The following is a 26,953-nucleotide window of genomic DNA, read 5'->3' as shown; positions in this document are numbered from 1 at the left end:
ATTATTTATAAACTATACATACATACGTATATAGATACATATATTTAAAAAGGACATATTATATATAAATTTGTAGGCAAAAGTGAAACGCAAATAAACGTACATACACATCATACCGACATAGACATTATATAGCAAGTCACAGTTTTTTTTATATATAATATATACATATGTATAGAAAACATGCATAAATCATCATACAAACATACAAAAATACAAAACGCATAATTAAAAAATATAAAAATATATAATATATTTAAATTTAAGTAAATTTATTTACAAATGACGTTTTGTATTTGCTTATCATCACTACTTTAATGTATACTTACATACATATGTTATGCAATTATTAATTTTACTTATGCAAGCATGCATAGAAACGAAATGAAATGAAGAAGAAGCAGAAAACGAAAGTGTAAAAAAAACAAGCAAATCAAAAACGAATGCATGAGCTTAGCGAATACTCGTGCCTTCTTTGCGCATTTTATTGACTTATTTGATTTGATTTGATGTAAAAAAACTCCAAATTTCCAAACAACAATTTAATTGTATTTGTTTCAATACGCAAATGTTATTGTCTTAACGCCGCACTATGGTTTTCGCTGCTTATTATAATTTTATAATTTTTTAGCAAGTGTTTACAAGCGCTAAACATAAATCTACAACCAGCAGTAGCTATAATCAAAAGCAAATAGCATACACTTACCATATATTTGATGTTTATTTGGTCAAAAGCAAATACACTCTTTTTCACGCGAATGTTTTGTAATTCTAATTTTAGTAAACTTAATATTTACCTACATACATATACAAACATATATATGTATCACACCCACATATATATATAAATATAAATATATAATATCATTTAAGTAATGTTAGCTTATGACTATTATTATTATTATTATTATTACTTTTATTATAAAAGTGAATGCAAATTGAACGATTAAAATAAATCTATACAAATTTATATTACAACAAAAACATGTGTACATTCGTTATGAATCGTATGTATTGGATTGTATTTATTGTGTTGTTGTGGTTGAAGACCCCACCCCTCCTCGGTAAAAAAAAAATGAAAATGTTGGCTTTAGTATTAGTATATATTGTGGATTGGCATAAAGCAGTTAAGCAAATAAATCGACGGCAACGGCTGGCCGTCAGCAAGTGAGACATATGTGTTGTTGCGAAGTGCAACTTTAACTCTTGATTAAAGTGAAAATATGCTAAATATGTAGTGAAACGCGGTGAAAAATTTAAATGAATTTAATTATGTGTAATGATTGAATTGTGGCAAAAATAATTTATGCAAATATATACATATATAAATTAATGAAGTAATTATTGCATGCGAAAAATTTATGAATATGTACGATATAGTTCGGTCGAACTAATTTGCATTTAGCTGGACGAGACAGTATAAATGATATGTAAATAATTAATATAAATTGCACTTGTTTGCCTTTTGATTTTAATAAGTCGATTATGAGTGATTTTTTTTTTTCTTTAATGCCGTTTAGTTTTGTTTGATTTTAATTTGAAGAATCCACAATAAGTTTCAATTCAGTTACAGTGAGGGAATTATGATTTCGGTGTATTGGTTTTAATTTGAATTTCCTTTCTTCTAATCCATTTAATATGCATCGGTGTTTTATAAATAGTTAATTCTACATTAAATTGCGGTCAAAGTAAAAGTAGAGAACTCTTCGCGAAGAAAAATCCTCCAGTTACACTACAAGCTCAATTCCTTCCAACTATAACGAGGTCTATGAAGAAGAAATGGTCATAATTTTCAACAATAATTAATATTTGAGAAGTATTCCAGCAGTAAAAACAACAACAACAGTAACACGGAAATTATTTTATGAATATCAACCATTTTTCGAATTTGTGACCTAAGGAATATCTGTAATCGTGGAATTATTTATTTTTGCAGTTAATGAGAAAGTCTTGTATTGACATCGAGAACATTTGGAAAAAGAAGTCTGTACAAAATGTCATGGATTCGCTGCCAAAGGAGAAAAGTTAAGAATTATCAAGGTCTTAAAAAGCATTTATGGAAGTATTGTGAAGCCCGGAAATGGGTAGAGGGTACAAGTCTCAAGCAAAACAAGAGTTTCTTAGAGTTTTCGAGTATCTCTCACTGACGCATTTCTTTTCCAAGATCTAGTGCTTGAATATTGAACTTTCATATGTAGAGAGGGTATCTCTTTATTTTCTCCGCTTTTGAACCAGCCAAAATCAAATTATTAAAATGGAATATCTAATTAATGCTGTGTTTAAATTTGAACATTTCAGTTTTCATTTTACATAATTATGTTCATTACAAAGCTTGGTATCCTCAGTATTTGAATTTGGCTTTGTAAATCATTTATAATGGCGATATTATTAATTCTTAAATTTAAATTGATGTTTTTTATTAATTTTTGTTTAGTATATTCTGTATAAATTAAATAATTAATTTTACAAAACATTTTCAATTAGTCTGTATAATTAATAAATGTATTTTTCTGTTGAATACTATTCGATTCGATTCGATTAAAAAATATATGAGTTCATTAAAGCAAAAGCAGCTTAATTAAAAAATGTATTTTCACACAACGAATTTCTTTTCACATCACACAAATACACATACATACATATAGCACTCAGACACACTCATAATTATGCATGTAAACAGCTATTTGTGTAAGTAAATAATTATATTATATTATATACATATGTATAAACAAAAGTAAATGAAAATATATATAATGCAATTCTGGGAAGCTTACGAGTAATTAATTTTAATTTTTCTGACAACTTCTTTTACATTGATACTCTTATAAGTATAATATTTAGTATACTATTATAATACGTTTATATACTCATATGTATATAAATATTGATATGTAATGAACTTATTATTGTTGAGTTATTATTTCTACTGGTAAGACAAGTTAACTCGAAGGTAGTAATAAATAAATTGATAGCACTTTAATTGAACATAATGTTGACTAAAAATATTAGATTTATGTTCCATTATTAAATATGGTATTTTAAGGATAATCGATTATATTTTCGCATTTAAATTTTCATTCAAATTTTTAATTAACTTACTAATATTATTTTTAATAAACTACTTTGTTTAACCTACATTTTTGGAAAGAAAATTTATTTAATTTTTTATTTAATAATTTAAATTTTTCTTTTTTCTCCACTAAATCTTCCATTTTCAAATACTTTTCCAATACAGTGATTTAGAAAAGCATATGCTAAACTATAATATAAATAACATTTTTAGTATAAGGTGTTTTCTACCGGCTACATTATGGATATCTAGCAATTATTATACGTATAAAGTGTGTGCTTAAATGAAATAATAAGAAATATTGTATGCTTATTTAATCCCCACATTAAGAATTGAAGGCTGATTTTAGATAAAGAAAAAGAATTAGTACATGGTAGGTTTTAATTTGTCACTTACACTTCAGGAACGGGAAGAATAATGCTGAGAGATTTGTGTGTGAAAAGTGCTAATGAAAAAGTGTATTTAAAACCCATAAGGAAAGGCATAAGCGTTGGAAAAGCGATAGACAGACATACATACATACGTACATAGTAGTGCATAGTATACGAATGTAGTTGAGGCATTTAAAATATGCAGTTATAAAGAGTTCTAAAGAAATTGTTCAACAATTTGAAGTTGCAAAAAAAAAAACGTAAACACGATAGTTTAGTAATGGAATTACATTGCAAACAAATAATATTGTATGTATGTACATGTAGAAGCAATGGGAAATCAAAACAGTATTTAAAGTAGTGTAAAGATCATGAAAATAAATATATAAATATAAAAACAAAAAAATAATAATAATAAATACTTAATTCAAATGTATTGCAAAGAGAGAAGTGAAACAAAATGAAGCGTTCAAATGAATTGGTAATGGCAGACCAGCAGAGAGAGTGAAAAACAATAATTGTAGTTTAAGAATATAAGTGAAATTAATAAAAATACATATACACATACTACAGTTGAACTTCCATAACTCGAATCCACATAATCCACAAAAAAACTTTTAACGAGTTAGAGCGACTTCGATAGAAATTTTCATTAAGCGATCAAATTTTTCAAAAATCTGTAAAATAGAGGGCCTAATCATTGAATGCGCAGCGAATTCGATTTCGATACGATACAGATTTTCGATCGAACGTGTTCATACAATCATTGATTCCGTCGATATACTGCTTTACCACAAAGTGAGAACGTAAATCTATTTTATCGATCTTTATCGACAAATGCGACAAATTTGTTAAAGTCTCTGTGCTTTTTACGAAAGTGTCTTGTGCTTGCGAAATTGCTTCCAAATATTTAATTCGCCTGAGGCTCTTTGAGAAAATTCTTTCTATTGTTAGTCTGTTTTTGTCTCTTGTCTCTAAAATACCAACCAAAACCACCAACCGACCAAAATTTTCGATTTTGCGGATTCAATGCTTTCGTAATTAGCGTGCTCTATTATCCGCGGAATGAATTTTTTCGAGTCGGTAAGTGGGTTCAATGTGACCGTAAATTTTATTTTCTATACTGTTTCAATGATTCCGAAGTAAAATTTTTCGACCGAATCGAACCATTTTTCGGATTCAATGATTAGGCCCATGGATTTATACACCGATTTATTTATTATGCGAAGTAAATATTTTATGTACATACGTTAAAATATGTATTCTGTAAATTTGTTTTTATGTCTGTATCCCATGCCTTTGCTTTATGATTTATGCAATACATAAGTGTAATATTATATTTTTTGTTCTGCCTCCATAGTATAATTTTAAATTTTCTATTATGGCCTGGTCGAAAAGTTCGATTTATGGAAGGAATTTTGTATGAAATTTGACTTCTATTGCCAATTTAAGAGTTAGAGTCATGGAGATCTTCGCGTTATAGAAGTTCGAGTTATGGAAGTTCCACTGTATATGTATACCAAAGTATGAGTATATATGATATTGTAGAAGAGGAATAAGCAAAGTGTGGCGTAAAATTCAAAGGAAATGTGAAAAAGTTGTGCGTTTATAATATGAATTTCTTGTAGCCAACTGATTTTAATATTGATATATAAATATTTATTTGCATTCATTTGGTAGTCCGATTGTAAAAATATATTCTTTATATTCTCATAAAAAAAGAAAAAAGTAAAACTGTTAAAAAATAAATATTATAATTTAAATGCATGTCCCAACACTGATTCCAATGAAATTTTGGTTATAGAATATTTTTAAGAACTTCGGCTGGATAGGTGACTCTAATTGCTCAGAATATCCCCAACTAAAACAAGAAAAACCAACAAATTTTTTTATTAATTTTACAATGCCAATTTTCATTATTTTTTCGCTTAATTAAATCTTTGTTTATTCACTATTTCAAGTACTTTATCTTTTTAATATTGGTCACAGAATGAGAACTAATAAAAGTTGCTTTATTTATGTACTATTTTTATTGTATTTATTTGACAGCGATCGTAATTTACTATTTTATATGCTAATTCCTAAAATGATTCCGGCAAAATTAGTGAAAAATGTGATATAATCCATCGGAGTCTGCTCAGTATAACAGTTTAATTTTGTCGGTTAAAGATTTTAGGAGCTTCATACTACCTTTTTGAATGAGACATTATTTGAAATAGAATGAAAATTTTGAAATAGATTCACTTTATAACCTTACTTATAATAAAGGTGGTCTTATCGACTAAATAGGCAAAAAGAAAAAAAAACTATAATTTGACAACGAATGCATTTTACATTAACCCTTAGTGAGTTCCATTCAGTTCATTTGATGCTGTTGCTATTTCGAAAATAAAGGAGTAGTTAATTTGAGTAAAGTGAGAAAAACTTGTAAGCTTTTGACGCATTATTAATATTTATAATAAACTAATGTTCGTAATATAAATATGGGACTTTCATAGAGAAAATTTAAAAATTTACAATTATCTTAGATAAGCTAGAACTCAAAAGTGTTTTTTTTGTCTACAATTTTGATTACCACCAAAGCACATTGAACACTTCGATGGCATCTCTAGACTGTAGTTTTGATTATCCTTATTTTTATTTGGTTTCGAAAATGGAAAGCAAAATACTTGTTTTCCGTTGTTCTGCTGCGACCGATTTAAGGTGTCTCACAATTTCTACTTTAAGTCCACACTGAAAACATGCATGTTACCCATTCATTTTAAAACGCACAGTAACTCATAAAAATGATCTACATAAATGAAAAATAACACAAACTGAATCATAATTCATTATATCTATGTATGTACGTGTAAATTGAAAAAGAAACAATAAAACAAGGACAGACATCCAAATGAATATTCAATTTCAAATTTTGTCAATAGCGTTGAGTTCATTAATTAGTTGTAAACAAAGAAAAAATATGAAAATAAAAAATAAACGCTTTGTATTAAAAACACTTGCCGAATGCATAGTACACACGCACATACTATGTCTAAATGTATATGCCGTATGTAAATGGAATGCACGTAATTGTAAACAGAACCAGTTATAATTGAAATGTATGCTATAAATAAAGATCGTTCTTCTTTTTCTAAAAAAAACATGGGTGTACCTTTGTATATGGTATGTCAATAATACTACTGATATTGAGATTGCTGCTTTGCGACGGGCACCGGTTGCCTTAATATTAAATAATATATCCCAAAAATCAAAATCAAACAAGTAAGGAAGGGCTAAGTTCGGGTGTCACCGAAGATTTTATACTCTCGCAATTTATTTATTTAATTTTATTTAACAAAATATTTGACAACAAATAATTTGACCCACATATTCGGCATATATGTATATGGTATAAAGTCCATTGAAAGTTGGAAACCTTAATATTAGTTATATGGGAGACAGGAAGTTATGTCCCGATTTCACTAATTTTTGGCACGGAGACATATTATTAGAATAAAAATATTCCCTCTGAATTTCTTCAAAATAACTAAGAGACTTACCTATATTTTCGGTAAAAGCTTTGTTAGAAGCACTGTTGTCTTCATATTCGATATATAGTATATTGAAAACTTATGGACCGATTTCGACGATTTTTAGAAGGGCGATGCCACTCTTCAAATGCAGTATTTTTGCAGAGCTCTGATATCCGATTTCTTCACTAGTGCTTACTTTATATGTTGTAAAGTTAACGATTTAGATCGACTTCAAAGTTCTGGTATATGGAAAGTAGCGGTGGTAGTGAACCGATTTGACCTATTTTCACAACATATCATTGGGAAGCTAGGAATATATTATGTACCGAATTTCATTGAAATTGGTCGAGTAGTTTCGGTTATGGTTTTTGACCATAGGTGGGCGGAACCACGCCCATTTAAAAATGTGTATACCATTTTGAGTGCAGCTCTTCCGTACTATCTTTATAATGAAATTTAAGGTTTCTTGTGGTTTTCCCTACTGAATTAAAGCATTTTTAGTAGTTTTCAACGTAACATTTGTATGGGAGGTGGGCGTGGTTATAATCCGATTTCCTCCATTTTTGGACTGTATAAGGTAGTACCTAAAAGAAACGACTCTAGAAAGTTGCCTTGATATAGTTTTAGTAGTTTACGAGATACGTACAAAAAACTTAAAAACTAAAAATGCCGCTTGTACTATAATGCGGGTCTCATGTCACACAGCACAGTTAACATAATCTGGAAAAGTGAAATATTTAAAATTCGAGTTTCATTCGATTTGGCATTCATATTATAATGCTGATAATATTTACACATTATTTTAATATCTATTATATATGTCATCTATGCTAAATAAATAAAGTTTAGATTCATTGGATAACAGCCATAACTTATGTTGCGCAAATGTTTGGCAAATAACAAGTATGAAGCCGGTTCTGTTATTAACATTAACATCTTCTTCGTTATGCTAACTATAAAACGGCTGGTTTTCAAAGTCTCTCTCGCTCACTACTAATGACTCTTTTATGTAGTGAAATGTTAACAGGTTATTATTCAACAAAGATTTTTGCCCACACTCCTATCACAATTATGAACCTAATGTAACTGGGGTCATATGGCTCATCTTGTAAAAGAGACTTCAATTAGTTATAAATCTGATTAAAAGTCAAAGCACTTCAAATTACATACATACATATATAAATGGTATATGAGGGCTGAGGTAGTTTCTGAACCGATTGCACTCGTTTTCACCACCAAGGTACACTATATCCAAGAGTATTCGCTCACTCAATTTTGCTAAGATAGCTCACATATTAACTGATATATAAGGTATAAAGCCCACTGTATTTTTGAAAAACCTATAATTTGGTATGTGGGAGAAGAAGATTAGAAAAAACAGATTCCCTCTTAATTACATAAGAAGATTTGAAAGATGCCCTTAGGCATTTAGTTCTATATGTTCCTTGAAAAGTTATAGTCCGATCTCTACAATTCACTTTTGAAGCCACAGATGATATTTGTTTTACTCCCGCTATCTTCATCAGTTCCCTATGTATGTATACATTATAAAGTGAAGGAATCAGATGGAATTGAAATTGAGTTATATGGGAAATTGTCATGGTTGTGAACCGATTTCACCCATTTTCCATTAGTGTCATCAAGAAAGTGCTATATACCGAATTTCATTGAAATCGGTCGAGTAGGTTTCGAGATATGGTTTTTGTCTCATAAGTAGCTGAGCGAAAGTTAAAATAAAAAAAAAATGTGGAAATGGAGAAGTAAAATCGAAATTCAGTACACCAAATATCGGATTGAAAGTGAATATGTTTCAATTTCACTAGGAAGTGAATTACAGAACCTGCCTGATTATGTTTATTTCCTGATTTAATTTCTCAATGCTAGAAATAAGAATTTCTTTTTTGTTTTGAATGATTTAATTTACAACGCCTGATTGAATATATTGCATTGTCGTATTATAATTTAAAAATTAAACTTATGTATTTTTCATATTTTGACCAACATTTTAAATTAATTTATAGGGAATAGTGTTTCTAGCAATAATTTTTGTAGTTATACTTTATATTAATTCGTATTATGCTTACTGGGTATTCTTGTGCTACAGCTGTTAAAAATTCATGTATGGAGTTATGTTAATGTGCTATGAAGAAATGTTAATTAATATTTTTGGTTTCTCTTCACATATCATGTGTTGAACACATAGAAGACGACAAGCGACGAGTGACATCTGTCAAATATTAAAATACACGCGTTCATATGGGCACAGATTTTTTGACAACAGCACGACTTCACGACAAAAGGGTTGAAGTCTTCGCTGTCGCCAATTTAGAAATGTTTCTAATTTTGCCGACGACAATGGCCGCTGTAAAGCTGCCACTAATATGTGAAATGTAAAATTCTTCAAAGTTCTAACAAGTATGACGTTATTTTGTCTGCAGAAACGTAAAATAACTTTGATATATCATTTATAATAACAATCGATTATTTAAAACAAATAAATCGACCATTTTAAATTTTTTTGCGTAAATAATTTCACTTTAAACTAAATATGTAAATTTTATTGAAGTGAAAGATGTTAGTACGGCAACAATGAAAATGCTGTTTGATATGTCGCTGCCGTCTTCAAAATGTTCAAGACGCTGGCTTCGAAGCGACATTTGTGGTCAGCCGTCGCGACGTCGTGTCGTGTCGTCGTCTCTGTGTTCAGCACTTCACTCTCTTCAGGATTACAGAGGATATTGTTCTGTAGCAGCAGTTAACATGTTTGCATTTGTGTGATATTTCCAATTGGTTCGAAAGTCTTCACAGAGTTTTTAGGCTCAAAATAAATTTAAAAAAATTAAAAATAAGTGTTCATTATCATTTAAATTTATTTTTTTATATTTACTTAAATACATTTATGTACCTTATTTACCTTTTCCTTAAAAACCACAGCATTTCAATATTCAAACATATTAAGCATTCTTGAATCCCCTTATTTCCGCTGTTAAGTTCGACTGCTGTTAACATTAACAGCCAATAGCTGCTGCTTTGAAACGTCAACAACAGTGCGAATGGCAAACCAAATTCTTGAGAGCGTCAGAGTAATGTCGGCAGCAGAAACGTGTGCTTCGTCAGCGGCGGTTTAGTGTTCGTTCGATCGAAATTACACATAATTGCACAAAATAATAATTCATAAGTACAAATTGATTATTAATACACAATAAAATAGTTGAGTAAAGTGCAAATTAAAAGGAATTGAAACGAAAGTGAGTTTATTTTAGAAAATCTTGTATTTTTAATGGCTGAAAAGCAACGTGTGCAGTGCGTGTCTGTGTGGTTGTCTGCAGCCAAGCAACCACCCTAGCCGAGTTAGCACGTGAACGCGCGGCGAAACATAACATACGGAGGAGGAATAAAGCAAAATAAAAAGTGTATTAATACAATAAAAAAAGAGAAAAACAAAAAAAAATATTTATTGTGACTATCCCTCAATGGCAATGAAAGTAGCAGCGGTTGCTGGGCGGCAATAGTCTGAGATGCAAACACTTCTCTGAAGGTCATCGGTGGTTTATTACATTGTTGGTTGGTTGGTTGTACGGCTGGTGTGTTGGCTGGTTGTTTGGTTGTTTGCTTGCTCAGCGCTAAATCTCTTGCTACGAAAATCAATTTTTCTACAACAAAAGTACACGGGATAACCACAAGTTCAAAATAATTTCAATATCATAAGCTAGTCGGAACATGAAGCTCCTTTCAAATCCAGTGATACACAAACAAACACATATGAGATTAATGTGCTTCTACAGTGGTGTGAAAAAATCGAGCAATGCTGGTAGTCAGCAAGTAGTTGGCGTCTAATATTTAAAGACGTTGGAAACTACTATAAATAATTAGGAAAACATTTTTTCCTTAAAGTGGAAATATATTTGTTTTGCCTTTGAGACACAAAATTCTTCAATTCTTTAATAATTTACATTAGGAGACTTCTTTAAGTTCTAATATGTCTACTACTGGTTCAAAACAATCAATTATTTTGAATAAACATTGACTCATAGCACCGACATTTTTGATTTATGGAAATACCAGCGAAGAGGGAGACAGAGTGAGAGAGTGAGAGAGAGAGATAAAGTTCATGCAAATTTCTTTGCGTATTTTAGCTCTTAATTTTTGGTTCTAAAATATTTTTGAAATTTATGTGGATCCACAAAATGAATAAACACTCCTTTGCCACGTAGATGTCATATATTTCTGCACAGCACTGTTGAACATGCATATTGCCTGTCATTTGTCTATATATATAAACTCGCCCGTATGCTACGATACCAACATGTTTATTCGCTCACCATGCTTGCTATGTGAACTAAAAATAAATAGAGAGGCGATAATAAAATGTTCCTAATATTTATGCACATACATTCTAGCAATACATTGTAGTATACGTACATATGTTTATGTTTATATGCGCATATATAAATTATATATTGAAATTGTATATGAAACGATACACATAGACATTTATTTAATACGAGGAGTACAAGAACCTGTAGTAAAATTCGCTTGCCGGCTGGTATTATGTTTGAATCACGAATATATACATATGTAGGTTTATATACATACGTATGTAAGTAAATGCGCATAAATAAATACATTGTATGTACATAAGTTTAGTATAGGCCTAATTGTTTGGCATGACGTGACTTTGATCCGAAAACATTCAGGACACAATGTTAGCTCATAAAGAATTTATGATCCCGGCGATTAGGACTAACATCCCGTATTTTTAAATAGAAATTTATAGAAATATCCGCGTAGAATTTTTCAGATATCACAATTCTTAAAGCTCTCTTTCCAACACTAAACCTATTAAATATTTTCAAAATTATATATTTGCTTCCTCGGTATGCCAACACAAATGGACATGGGTATATACATATAAATTTAATATAACTATAGGTATCTTCCTTTGAAATTTTTTTTTTTAAATTTAAAATCAGATTTGTAAATTTTTCCTGCTTAACTAGATTAAGTATTGGTATTCTAATGTTGAACAATTCATATTTAGAACAAAGTGTGGACTGATTTTGATGATTTCTAATGTGTGGAATTAATCTCGGCCAACCGATAAAGACCCACAGAAGAGTTATTCAAATATCTGTAAAACTTATTTGAATAATAATAATCTAAACATCCATATGTATATCCAAATACATACAAAAGGTTTGAATCAAAATAACACAAATACTATAATGAGAACATTACTAAAATTCTACTTGTTCGATTTCACTTCTCAACTTATTTTGGGGTATACATAGATATGTTTACATAAGCTGCATGTGATTGTTATTATTGTCTTTGTTTTGGAAAAAGCCTTATCGGTCGATTAGTTTGTTTAGAATGAGCGCATATTACTACTAAAAATGCCGCGACTCAGTAAAATTAATCTCATTTCCTCACTTTAAAATCACTAATTCACTAGTGATTAATAGTTTTTGAAAATTTGACTTTGGGTTTGTAGGAATTAGTGATAACAAGAATTATTTTACAAAATTATACATACACATTTTTAGTTTTAGTTACTAAAGGGCACATATTTTCTGACGCAAATTTAAGTTCTGGTATGTACTTAACAAAACACACACATACGTAACAAAATTGTTAATCAATAGCAGGGGAGAACGCAGGGGGTGAATGTCATAAATCTTGACATTATTGAGATGCAGGAGACTGTTCGTGTTTTAGAAATGGTCGGCTGATGTAGAAGATCCCGATGATTTCGTTGCTGAATTTAGAATGTGGAAAAGGTTAAAAATCTTTTCTTCAGATTATATTTTCTAACTAAAATTTTGAATATATTTTCAGGAACTAGTTAAATCAAACAAAGAGATCCAAAACTTTTTTAGACGCGTTGAATTGTTGCGATGCAAAAATTTTCAAAACAGTGCATCGTTTTTTAAAGATTGGAGCAACAATCCCTATATCTGTCGCTTCAAGTGAACGCTCGTTTTCCTCACTTCGCAGGCTTAAAACATATTTAAGAAATAAAACTGGAGAAGCACGCCTGAACGGAATGGCTCTCTTGAATAACGGAGGAAGATTTTAAATGTTATGGCCCAAAATAAAAGACGATTAGACTTCAATTTATGAATAAAATAATGAAACATTGTCTTTTTACCTAAACCCCCCCCCCCCCAAATTTTTTTCCGGCGTTCGCCACTGATCAATAGAAATAATTGATTAATATTTAGAATTATATTAAATGTGCTTATGTGCATACAAATGAGCCGTAAGTACTCTGAACGAAATTTTACTTACGAAATAATAAAATGAATACAATAACGACTCGATTTTTCAAGTTCGGGGAAATTGGTTAATAAAGAGGCGATGAATTATTGCTATAAAACAAACAAAACAAGTAAGGAAGGCCAAAGTTCGGATGTAACAGAACATTTTATACTCTCGCAATTTATTGCTATATTTTTATTAAAATCACACACAATTCGACCCATATATTCGGTATAAAGTCCAATAGAAAAACGAAAATCATCATATATAGGCTGAGGTAATGCCTGAGCCGATTAAACTCAATTTCAACATTATATCTAAGATTATATACTCATTTAATTTGGCTAAGAAATTTCATATATTAGCTATTTTTGAAAATCCTATAATTAGCTATATGAGAGCTAGGGGAAGTTATGACCTGATTTTAACCATTTAACTATTAGAAGAAAAAGATTTCCTCTGAATTAAATTAAGATATCTGAGAGATTTACAGATATTTTCGGTGAAAAATTACCATAAGTTATAGTCCGATTTCGACAATTTTTTCACAAGTGATGCCACGGATCATATACAGTATTTGTGTAAACTTTAATTTCGCTATCTTCATTGGTTTCTTATGTATATCTTATAAAGTGAAGGAATCAGATGGAGTTCAAAATTGAGTTATATGGGAAGTTGTCGCGGTTGTGAACCGATTTCATCCATTTTCCATACGTGACATCAGGGTGTCAAGAAAATATTATATACCGAATTGCATTGAAATCTGTCGAGTAGTTCCTGAGATATGGTTTTTGACCCATAAGTTTCCATAGTTTTATTTGTGGCTTAGTTATGGCACTTTCTGTGTTTTCGGTTTTTGCCATTTTGTGGGCGTGGCATTGGTACGATTTTGCCCATTTTCTGTGCCAAGTTTCATCAAGATATCTTCATTTTCAAGTTACAGCTTGCACAGACGGACGGACGGACAGACAGACATTCGGATTTTGACTCTCCTAGTCGCCCTGAACACTTTGGTATATATAACCCTAAATCTAACTCGTTTAGTTTTAGGTGTTACAAACAACCGTTATGTGAACAAAACTAGCAACTTTGTTGCGAGAGTATAAATATTCGCTCTGAATTTCTTCAAAATGTATGAGAGACTTACTCATATTTTCTGTAAGAAATTTATTAGAAGCACTGAGGTCCTTATATTCAGTTTTTGCCATTTTGTGGGCGTGGCATTGGTACGATTTTGCCCATTTTCTGTGCCAAGTTTCATCAAGATATCTTCATTTTTGTTCAAGTTACAGCTTGCACTGACGGACGGACGGACAGACAGACATTCGGATTTTGACTCTCCTAGTCGCCCTGAACACTTTGGTATATATAACCCTACATCTAACTCGTTTAGTTTTAGGTGTTACAAACAACCGTTATGTGAACAAAACTAGCAACTTTGTTGCGAGAGTATAAATATTCGCTCTGAATTTCTTCAAAATGTATGAGAGACTTACTCATATTTTCTGTAAGAAATTTATTAGAAGCACTGAGGTCCTCATATTCGATATATGGGGCGTTGAAAACTTTTTTTTAGAAGGGCGATGTAACACTATAAATGCAGTATTTGTTCAAAGCTCTTTTCCGATATCTTCACTAGTGCTTACTTTATATATTTTAAGTAATCGATTCGGATCGACTTTAAAATTCTGATATATGGGAAGTATGCGAGATTGTGAACCGATTTAGCCTATTTTCATAACATTCATTGAAGTCGAGTTCGGAGAGATGGTTTTGACCCATAAGTGGGCGGCTGTATGAGGAAGTGTCTGAAAAAACGACCCTAGAGAGTTTCGTTGATATATCTTTATTAGTTTACGAGGTATATACAAAACCCTAAAAAATTACATCTAAATATGCCACTTCCTAGTGCGATCCTTTGTACCAAATTTTACTAAATTTATTTATATTGTTTGGTTATGGCACTTTATATGTTTTCAGTTTTCGCCATTTTGTGGGCGTGGCCCATTTGCCCATCTGCGAAAGATACCTTCTTATGGTGTCAAGGAATAAGTGTATCAATCAATCAGATATCTCAATTTTCCCTCAAGTTATCGCTTACACGCACGGATGGACAGACAGACATCCGGATATCAACTCGTCTCGTCAGCCTGATCATTTTGATATACATATGTAAGCCTATATCTAACTCGTTAAGTTTAAGGACTTATAAACAACCGTTATATGTAAAAATACAGAATTTTCGAACAATCGAGAGATTCTAACAGTTTCAAAACTGACTCTAAATTTAATTGGGACTTTTAGTTTCTATGATATGTGGCCTAACAGCTGGATAGTTCATAGGAACTTTATGAATAGTCTAGACACATATAAACGATGCAAAAAGGCACATTAAATCTTTTCTCAAATGTATTCTTAGCTTTGCGTTACATGGTATAAATGTATATTTGATGGTTTGTTTATAGTCTTTCGTCTTCCGTCTATATACATAGTGTATGCTACAATTTTAGGAATAGTTTGCTGCTTCAAATTTCTATTTGAAAAAACATAAATGCAAGATGCGTTCTCTGTTTCGTAACAACGTACTCATATATAAGAAGGGATTCAAGTGCACTCTGCTATTAGTCGTCTGTAAAACTGTTAAGTAATCTTCATACTATGTGTGTATGTTATGACTTGTATATAACGAGGCTATTAAAAGATCGTGACGAATTTATATTTATAAGTCCGTTCTTGGGTTTTTACACATGGAAATTCGTAACAAAACTTATGTAGATATATTGCTGTATTATCAACACTTACAATATGACCTATGTTCATAAAGTATTTTATTTCAAATAATGTAGGAATCAAATTTGAAATTTGAAACTACATAATCAACGATCGTGTAATCTCAAAAAGTTTTGTATCGTAACTCAAGAACGACTGAATCAATTTTGTTGAAATTTGATCTGTTAAAATCGTCTTCTAAAATCATCACATAAGTTAGCTTGTGAGCTATTTAAAATTAAATTGGCATATGGAAACTGTTATTCTTTATATTGCTTTAATACAATGTTGTATGATATCTAATACTCGGTCCGTTGTGAATTTGATTAGTACATTTTATTTGTTTATATTTTTTATTTACATTAAACTAATATTTCTCATCAGACAGCTTATTTAATGTCAAGTTTATTTGTAAACAAGGCGGATATTTGCACAAACGTACATGTGTCTGCAATTGCTCACCTCAACATACATACAATTAAGGCGCAACGTTCAATTGAAATGAACTTACATTCTATATATAAGTATGTATACGTATTAAAGTTGTTACTGTAGCTCTTGTTGAAATGAGCATTAACATTTTTTCATGCATATGAGTCCTTCTTTTCATACATGTATTTGCCCTGCAGGGAAAATGTCAACTGGAACAGTCAATGTTCTTAGCTGGTGCGATTTTCTGATAAAGATACTAAATATTAGAATTTTATGAGGTGATTTGACATTTTCACCTGTTGAGGATTCTCCGTAAAGAATCACGTATGCATTAATGTATACCCTGCTCAGTAAAGAGTTTGCTTTAGTACTTGATTTTAGAAAAAATAAGGCAATCTTTATGTAATAGTTGTGTATGAGGAGATGTTGAAAGGGATATGAAAGAACACAACATCGTCTCTCATATGTCACATGCTCGTATATAGCCTTAGGGAATATTTTATCGCCTTTGTAAAATTGAGAAGACGAATATTCCATTATTACACACACACACTCTCTCTCAAGATTGATTTAATTGAAATTACGACAGTTTTTGCGTCGGCACATATCTCTATCTGTCAGTTTCTCTGCCGCTCTGAAATCTATATATATTTTAATAAAATTTTCTAAGTATTTGTTTTATGCAAGGAAGCTTCCCTAAAACAGCGCTTAAGCCAAGCACGTTTTGCTAATGGAACACTATAACCACACACACACACTATATGTTTTTTTGCCTTTTTTGATATAAGTACGTTTATAAGAGTTTATTTGAATATAAAAATATTTGGAATTCAGAGACGCGTAGTTAATTCATACAACAGGTATTTGGATTAATAAGGAATATAGACCTATACAACAAGGTACCGTTACGGCATATTTTATTTTTAACAGTAGCTATACTAACTATTTTATGAACCTCTTCAAAGTCCTTCAATATTGTATTTATATTGCTTAGCTCTACCTTACTTAATTCAATGGACTACTTTCCACGTCATGTTTGAACACTCGTTAGGATACGATCTCTAGTCTCTTTCATGAAAGTTAAAAAGGCGCCTACCAGATGACACCATGTTCGTTTTTCCTGCAGGGATGTGTAAATATTTACCGCCACTTGATAAATTGTGTGTTGCGTGTGGTTACTGGCACCTCTGTGTGCCCATTACCTTGCATTACACCATTTGCATTTGCTCTTTATGAAATGGGCTCGGCATGCATTTCCACAATTTTCACACAACACATACTTAAGTATCTACATTTACCGATGCATAAACACACACACACAAGACAAGTATGCATCGTTCGCTGCTTTGTTGGGAAATTCAAAGGAAAAACTCTTCAGTTGTGCTTTTTTTCCATAAGAATGCTGCGAAACTTTGTGTGTGTGTTTGTTGTTTTTGTCACTTGTGTGCATAATGCAAAAAATTAAGCATTCAGTGAAATGAAACAAAAACAAGTAAGGAAAGGCTAAGTTCGGGTGTAACCGAACATTTTATACTCTCGCAATTTATTTATTTAACTTTATTAATATTATAAAATACACAATTTGACCCACATATTCGTCATATATATTGTATAAAGTCCATTGAAAGTTGGAAACCCAAATATTAGGTTAGAAGTACCGAGGTCCTCATGTTCGATATATGCGGCCTTGACAACCTATGGTCCGATTTCGGTGATTTTTAGAATGGGGCTGCCACAATATAAACGTAGTATTTGTGCCAAGTTCTGCATCGATATCTTCACTAGTGCTTACTTTATATATCGTAAAGTTAACGATTCAGATCGTCTTCAAAGTTCTGGTATATAGGAAGTAGGCGTGGTTGTGAAGCGATTTGGCCTATTTTCACAACATATCATTGGGATGTAAGGAAACTATTACAAACCAAGTTTCATTGAAATTGGTCGAGTAGTTCCTGAGATATGGTTTTTTACCCATAAGTGGGCGACGCCACACCCATTTTCCATTTTGTCAAAAAATCTGAGTGTAGCTTCTATCTGCCATTTTCTATGTGAAATTTAGTGTTTCTGACGTTTTTGGTCAGTGAGCTAACCCACTTTTAGTAATTTTCAACCTAACCTTTGTATAGGAGGGGGGCGTGGTTATTATCCGATTTCTGTAATTTGGACTGTATAAGGAAATGGCTAAAAAAAACGACTGCAGAAAGTTTGGTTTATATAGCTCTATTGGTTTGCGAGATATATACAAAAAACTTAGTAGGGGCGGGGCCACTCCCACTTCCCCAAAAAAATTACATCCAAATATGCCCCCGCCTAGTGCGATCCTTTATTCCAAATTTTACTTTTATATCTTCATTTATGGCTTAGTTATGACACTTTATGTGTTTTTGGTTTTCGCCATTTTGTGGGCGTGGCAATGGTCCGATTTTGCTGATTTTCGAACTTAACCTTCTTATGGTGCCAAGGAACACGTGTTCCAAGTTTCATTAAGATATCTTTTATATAACGGGTGATTTTTTTGAGGTTAGGATTTTCATGCATTAGTATTTGACAGATCACGTGGGATTTCAGACATGGTGTCAAAGAGAAAGATGTTCAGTATGCTTTGACATTTCATCATGAATAGACTTACTAACGAGCAACGCTTGCAAATCATTGAATTTTATTACCAAAATCAGTGTTCGGTTCGAAATGTTTTTATCGACAAATTTTGTTCAGCGATGAGGCTCATTTCTGGTTGAATGGCTACGTAAATAAGCAAAATTGCCGCATTTGGGGTGAAGAGCAACCAGAAGCCGTTCAAGAACTGCCCATGCATCCCGAAAAATGCACTGTTTGGTGTGGTTTGTACGCTGGTGGAATCATTGGACCGTATTTTTTCAAAGATGCTGTTGGACGCAACGTTACGGTGAATGGCGATCGCTATCGTTCGATGCTAACAAACTTTTTGTTGCCAAAAATGGAAGAACTGAACTTGGTTGACATGTGGTTTCAACAAGATGGCGCTACATGCCACACAGCTCGCGATTCTATGGCCATTTTGAGGGAAAACTTCGGAGAACAATTCATCTCAAGAAATGGACCCGTAAGTTGGCCACCAAGATCATGCGATTTAACGCCTTTAGACTATTTTTTGTGGGGCTACGTCAAGTCTAAAGTCTACAGAAATAAGCCAGCAACTATTCCAGCTTTGGAAGACAACATTTCCGAAGAAATTCGGGCTATTCCGGCCGAAATGCTCGAAAAAGTTGCCCAAAATTGGACTTTCCGAATGGACCACCTAAGACGCAGCCGCGGTCAACATTTAAATGAAATTATCTTCAAAAAGTAAATGTCATGAACCAATCTAACGTTTCAAATAAAGAACCGATGAGATTTTGCAAATTTTATGCGTTTTTTTTTTTTTAAAAGTTATCAAGCTCTTAAAAAATCACCCTTTATTTTTACTCAAGTTACAGCTTGCACAGACGGACGGACGGACGGACAGACAGACATCCGGATTTGAACTTTTCTCGTCATCCTGATCATTTTGATATATATAACCCTATATCTAACTCGTTTAGTTTTAGGATTTACAACCAACCGTTATGTGGACAAAACTATAATACTCTCGTAGCAACTTTGTTGCGAGAGTATAAAAAGTGTGCAATAAGTGGAAAAATGCACAATTCCTATTTGCTTGTAGATGACGACATAATGAGTGGGCGTGTAGTGTTGTTGACATCTGTATGAAGGTTTGTACATATGTGCTTTCGTGAATGAATGAATGAATGAAAATGTGCAATTTCCTTGCACAATAATGCCACTTAATATAAGCCGGTTTACGGCACTTAAAGCAATCACAGTTGTTTAAAGTCACTTTGGAAGGTGTTAAGCTCGTTATTTAAGACTTGATTAAATATTTGATTACATTAATTACTTGGCATTTTAAAATTCGTTTTACTTGTCAATTATTTTTTACATAAAAATATAATATTAATGGATAATAATAAAGACTTTGCTTAAACTTTGAGTGGATGAGTATTTATGTAAACATGTGCTGAAAAACTGTTGACCTAATAATTGAAGAGCCTTTTTTACCTGCAAAAATTACTGCAGTTTCCGACCAAAAACCCACCTTTTGTAATACATTTGTTTTAAAGGTCCTTCAAAATTTAATAAAACAAAAAATTTTTGAGTCCTTCAAAGTAGATATTTGTTTCCATTTTGACCTTCGCATTTAATTGTAATAATTTTTAAGCGAATCATCTAAGAATGTGGAAATATTCGTTGGCGATCAATTCTAGTGAATACGGTGGGTCTGTTCAAATTCCTATTCCTAATTCCTATAATTTGACAGGTTATGACACCACATATGTATATAATTGACCAACATTCGTGAATGATATGATGTTATTTAACTCCTTCACTCACTTGAATGGGTTGCATCATTTGATCTGATGCGGTTAAGATGAAATTAGGAAACTAGTATTTAACTCTTGAATATGTTGGTGCAGGTTAGCACTTATTCAGCTCTAGCTCATCAATGGTGTTTTCCCCATTAGGCAACTATATTTTATCAAATCACGAAATTACAGTATTTCTAGACAACTATAGACATTTAAATTTGTAGCTGAAGTCACTATTATTAATTCGTAAAAGGTTTCGATTTCTGAGGTTTTTTCCATTTCCTGGGAGATTAGTCAAACATTTTGGATAGCACTATGTCAGAATTGCGTTATAATGTAACAGACTTAGAATAAAATGAACGAAATAAACTGCACTGGATCTTTATAAGAAACGAAACGAATTTTTTCCTGGGTGTTGGGCTAAACTAATTTTTTGCCGGGAGGTTGAGTCATAAATACAAAAAAGTACATTCTCCGTTTTTCGAAGTTAGCCTTCAAAATCGAAATATTTGCTTTCAAAGTTCGAAAAAGGCTTTTATTAATTATTACACAGTCACAAAAAATTTTGGATCTGACCTTGGCATCTTAATATGTCTAACTTATGTTTTTGGAGTCGCTGAATCCGAATATGATGTCCTATCAATTCAGGGTTTTGGCATAACACCAAAAAACGAATATGGCCAACAGCATTTTTAAAAATTCAGCTGATTTGCTTGAAACTCGCTACTCGGGGGGTTTTCTAGGTCACTGATTACGTATTACGGCGAACACATTTTGAAAACAAATTCATATTCATAAATTTATATTATCGCAATCATACTCCGATTTTCAAAAATAGTCTCCAAAATTAAATATTTGTCTTGGAATTTCGAAAAAAGGCTTTTGGCAAAGCAATATTACTAATAACGGAATCCAGTTAATAAAAAAAGAAAAAATATGGACTCTTCATGAAAGAAATTAGTTCGGTCTAATAACCGAGTGTTGTATATTATAATGAATGATCGAGTGGGGAAAATTCGTAGACTTGAACTAACATTTCATTGAATTTGTTCATAAGAGTTCATTGTAATTTGCATTCCCTGATGCAAAAAGCAATTAATGTTTGAACATCAAAAATATCTGTATCGAAAACATGAAATTGGAGCTCATATAGTAAATATGTATTTATATGACATAAGTTTCTAAGTAATGGTAGCGTATTTGGATTTATATTCGACTACGGAGTGTTAACGACATTTGGTGGAATCAATATTTGATTATCAGGATGGATTCCACAACTTTACTCTTCTTCATTTAGTATAATGTATATAAAAATAATCGAGAAATGTTAAACATATGGGCATTTCCGCCATGTCGAACGGGACAATCGTACACCTTTCAACTTAAAAAAAGTATGAACAAAAATGTTTTTTAATTTTGACAGTAGGATTTTTTAATAGTCCTTTATTAGCTCTACATTTAGTGTTAAGGTTGATTTTGGAACGGTTTGCATTTTCAAGATATTTGCAAAAAACCAAGGCATTCGCACGGGACAAAAAATGGAAGTCGTTTTCGGGAACAACGATTCAAACGGCGATTTCAGCGAATTGTGAGGCAATATTCAAATGTTTTTGATTGTAAAATGTTGCGCATTGATGGCCTTTAAAGATGGCATGAATTTCATCCAAAAATAATTTATAGTTTTTTTTTAAATAATTATTAACCACATTCGCACGGGACATGTCGCACGGGACATTTTTTTTCCATCATAATATTTATGTTGATTTTGTTTTATAATACGGAATTATTTAACAACAGGACCAATAAAATGACTTAAAAAAGTAGTAAATGTATTTATTTATTTATTTTAACCAACATCCAACGAGAAACACAACAAAAATTCTATAGTAAGAAATGAAAATGATATTATGAATGTGAAATACATTTTTTTTTTCAGAAAATGCTGTCTTCGGGTATACAATTTTTGGGATTTCGTTATCTGATTGAAAGTCTCTTTTGATAACTGCTCCCACTCCATCGACGGCTCCTTGCAAAAAAATTCTATTCTAACGAAGAGTATTTTAATTATTTTATAAAATCAACCAGGCTTGATAATATAAATTTGTTTTTAAACTGAGAGCAGTTACCTTAAAAAAAAATAAATATTTTAGAAAAGCAACTAAAGGATTTCTTAATTTTAGTTAAGAGATTTATCAAAAAAATAATATGTCATGCAGTGACAATTTACACTTTTAAAAGCAAACGATTTTCCCTTACAACCTTGTTAAAATGAGCACTCTTATTTTGATTCGGAAGCCTATAATTTTCGCCAAAATCTATTTGAATAGCTATTTCAGTGGAATTTAAAGTGCGGTTTTTGCTCATATGTAAATAATTAATGTAAATGTATATATTTACATACTTAAGTCAATTTTATAAGACAAACAATAATTTTCAATTTTTAAATTCCACACCTACGATGTCGCACGGGACCAATTTTAAGTAGTTACCAAAACCACAAATCTTCTGATTTTTGAACAAGGTTTTTTTTATTTTAATTGTATACAAGTTTACTGTTTATACCCAAAATTTGGCGAGCTTGCAGCTTTTATTTGCGATGCAGTGGGAATAAGTGTTGTTTTTTGATGTCGCACGGAACATTAAAATATAGGATAATAAGAGAGCAAAAACTTACAGTTATTTGCAATCGCATGCTTTCTTATGCATTTTATTTTGCTCTTTGTACCCTTATAAAGCCTTATAAAGGTTTTACACAAAGCAAAAATTACTACATGATATGTTTCTTTAACAATTTTGACGAAAAAACAAATGTAGTAGAAAAATCGAAATGAGAAAAGTAGCTCCTATTCGACTTGGCTTTGGTATATCTCGTAATTGGTTATGAATTAATTTAAAAATAATTTAATATAAATAAATTTAAATATTTTCCCATGAAAATATGCAAAAACTTTGTAATTCTAATAATGTTTAATATTTTGTCTGTGGTAGACCTTCTGGCGGAAATGCCCATATGTTGATTTCAATCCTTTTGAAAAGTAAGTATAGTGACTTTCTGTTTGGCCTTGAAATTATAAGGGAGACTGATAAATGTGCAGAAAGAGAAATATTCTTATCATGGATATGTTTCAATATGTTATTTTTTCAGAGGAAAGATATGTATTACCTAGTTTCTGGTATTTAATTTTAAATCTAGAATTGGAGAGATTAGTTAGCTCGATCGGACAGTGATTGATTATAATTTAATATTCTCTTTAAGTGGATTTTCGTTTATCAAGTAGATTGCATCCATAGAGAAGTTCGGGATAAGTTTTTGATGTAGTTTTCAAATTTATATATTCATAGCACAATACAACAATTTATTTAATTAATTTATTTTCTATAATTCATTTCATTGCAGATATTTTATCGCTACCTCCTGCAACTGTGATCACCCGAAAGAAAACTTCCTCACAGTTAGGTAATGACGAGTAGTACGGGTCCCAGGATTGTTATCATAGGCGCAGGCGTCTCTGGCATTTCCTGTGCTGTACGACTGCTCAATTATGGTTTCCAAAATGTACTGCTACTGGAGGCTGAACCGCGGATTGGTGGGCGCGTGCATACAATACCGTTCGGCGAGAATGTCATAGACTTGGGCGCACAGTGGTGTCACGGTGAAAAGGACAATATTGTCTACGAGTTGGCCAACAGACATAATCTGCTCGAAACGACTGGCGATGTCTATGAGAATTATAAATGTATACGCTCAAATAAGGAGGTTGTGCCCGAAAGTGTTAGCCAACGGCTGAAAGATATCGTCAACGATAGTTTAGTGACGCGTCAAATGGAATTGCGGAACCTCAATGGTTCATTGGGTAGCTATTTAACGAATAAATTCTATGAGGCGCTGCGTAGACCCGAAAATTCCGATATCGATATGGCGATAGCTAAGGAGTTCTTTGAAAATTATCAAAAATTCGAAAACTCAGTGGAAGCTTCCGACTCACTAGACGAGGTATCCGGTCGTGGCTATCTGGAATATTGGGAGTGTGAGGGTGATATACTGCTCAACTGGAAGGATAAAGGATTTATTGAATTCTTACGTTTGATAACAAGAGCGCGTGAGTTGGACAAGGAACTGGGCATGCTGGAGCAGCGTGTGTTGTTGGGCAAAAGTGTGACACAAATTAACTGGCGCCGCAATGACTACTGTGTGGATGTGAAGTGTGACGATGGTGAGCTGATTATTGCCGATCACGTGATACTCACCGTATCGCTGGGTGTACTCAAGGAGAAGCAAATTACACTTTTCGAGCCGAAATTGCCTATTGAAAAGCAGCGTGCCATCGACGGACTGGCTTTCGGCACGGTTAATAAGATTTTTGTGGAATTCCCCGAAAAGTTTTGGCCGGACGATTGGACCGGTTTTACGATGTTGTGGCGCGAGGAAGACATCAGTGAAATACGCGGTACTTCACGCGCTTGGCTGGAGGATGTATTCGGCTTCTACTGCGTCAGCTATCAGCCGAAAATTTTAAGCGGTTGGATAATTGGCGCCAATGGACGTCACATGGAAACATTACCCGAAGATGAAGTGCTTGACGGTTGCATGTATCTATTTCGTAAATTCTTGCAATGGGATATACCCAACCCGAGCAGCTTTAGAACGTCAGCCTGGTATACAAACGCGAACTTCCGCGGCTCGTACTCATTTCGTTCCATGAACACCGAAGAGATCGGCACCAGCGCACGCGAATTAGCGCAACCACTCGTGGTTGTCACGAGTCCGCCACTAAGTAATGGCGGCGAATCAAATGCGAATCCACTTTATCCACAAACACGTTGTGATAAACCGATCGTGCAATTCGCCGGCGAAGCGACCAGTGATCACTACTACTCCACGGTGCATGGCGCTGTGGACGCGGGTTGGCGCGAGGCGAAACGCTTGGCGGATTTCTACGGCATGCCGCGAAATGGCAGAACGGAACCGAAAGCACAATTATAACAGTTTTAGGACTTTGAATGCTAGGAGCACGTTGCTCGCGTTCAGAGTCCCGAATATGCAAATTGAAAGATATAAATCGACAAATTTCCATTACTATCCTCATGTTGATATATAGAAAATCGTAATCTTCTAAATACACTACCAGCTTAACTTCCAAACAACTCAGAAAACTAAAAAATTCAGTCAGTAATTATTTAACTATAACTCTTTTTAACGGTAAAGACACTGTTGGTCTGCGCTTATTTTTCGAAGTTAAAGTCTTTTCATTTCTTAGTAAAAAATAGTTATGGTAAAAATGTTGCAACGCTTGGAAAACTATTAAATTGCTTATGGAATTGTTTGAAATTGCTTTGTGAAGTGCTGTGCTTTTGCTAAGCATACCCTCAGGCATTCATGCTGCCGTTTTCAGAGCGTTGCCTACTTATTGCCTTTTTTTATCGATTTTATTATTTTTCATTTCATATTCGGTTATTATATTTTACTAATTATGGTTGCCATGCAATTTTAAGGATTATTAACAAATAATATAAATAAAATATATATTAAAATAAAATAAAAAAACTCAAAAATATAAAGCGTCAAAATTAATATGCAAAAAAAAAAAAATAAATTAAGTCAAGACTTTTGCTATATTCATAAAAATATAATACAAATTATATATATTTATTTACGTACGTACAATATTGAACTCCAAACTCAAACAATGGTTGATATACTATTTAAATATTAATAGAAAACACATAATAAATTTTAATGAAACAATATTGAGCTTGATTGTTAAACAATCCATATTCATTTTAAATACAGATAATTGTAAAGTATAGCAAACTACCGTCACTTTTTAATGCATAACAATATTGTAATATTGTACAAACTTTAATGAGCAAATAAATAAGTTAAAATTAGTAATCAGCGCTGGTGTATATTATACTGGTGAATGAATGCGTGGAAAATGAAATCGTAATTTATATATTACGTCATTATGTACTGCTCAGACAAGTGCTATAGGTTTAGCATATATTTTATGAGATTAATAAAATGCAATGGCAAAGCACACATACTTGTTGAAAATTTAATATCAATACGAAATGCTTTTTTTCAAATTGTTGGCAACCCCTTTTAAAAAATATACTGAAAATATTCAAGAAACAAACCCAACGTGAACC

At 32.2% G+C, this 26,953-nt stretch overlaps 1 protein-coding gene across 2 annotated transcripts; it reads left to right on the top strand.

Moving 5' to 3' along the window:
- Window positions 1-1,111: 1,111 nt before the first annotated feature.
- On the top strand, window positions 1,112-26,843 carry LOC105218703 (spermine oxidase). 2 transcript variants are annotated; one of them, XM_054234012.1, is made up of 2 exons: window positions 1,112-1,247; window positions 24,201-26,843. In XM_054234012.1, exon 2 carries the CDS (start codon window positions 24,264-24,266, stop codon window positions 25,785-25,787), a length of 1,524 nt encoding a protein of 507 aa, XP_054089987.1. In that variant the 5' UTR covers window positions 1,112-1,247; window positions 24,201-24,263; the 3' UTR covers window positions 25,788-26,843. The 2 variants fall into 2 exon arrangements, with proteins under 2 accessions (XP_054089987.1, XP_011192746.2); XM_011194444.3 differs by lacking the exon at window positions 1,112-1,247 and adding an exon at window positions 10,017-10,204.
- Window positions 26,844-26,953: the final 110 nt, after the last annotated feature.

Source organism: Zeugodacus cucurbitae, chromosome 6, assembly GCF_028554725.1.
Source record: "Zeugodacus cucurbitae isolate PBARC_wt_2022May chromosome 6, idZeuCucr1.2, whole genome shotgun sequence".
NCBI lineage: Eukaryota > Metazoa > Arthropoda > Insecta > Diptera > Tephritidae > Zeugodacus > Zeugodacus cucurbitae.
The sequence above is the reverse complement of the archived record's forward strand: the minus strand, read 5'-3'. Positions and strand labels throughout refer to the sequence as shown.

Excerpts from the sequence above, each read along its gene's own strand:
- LOC105218703 (XM_054234012.1), top strand. The coding sequence starts at position 24,264 with ATGACGAGTAGTACGGGTCCCAGGATTGTTATCATAGGCGCAGGCGTC.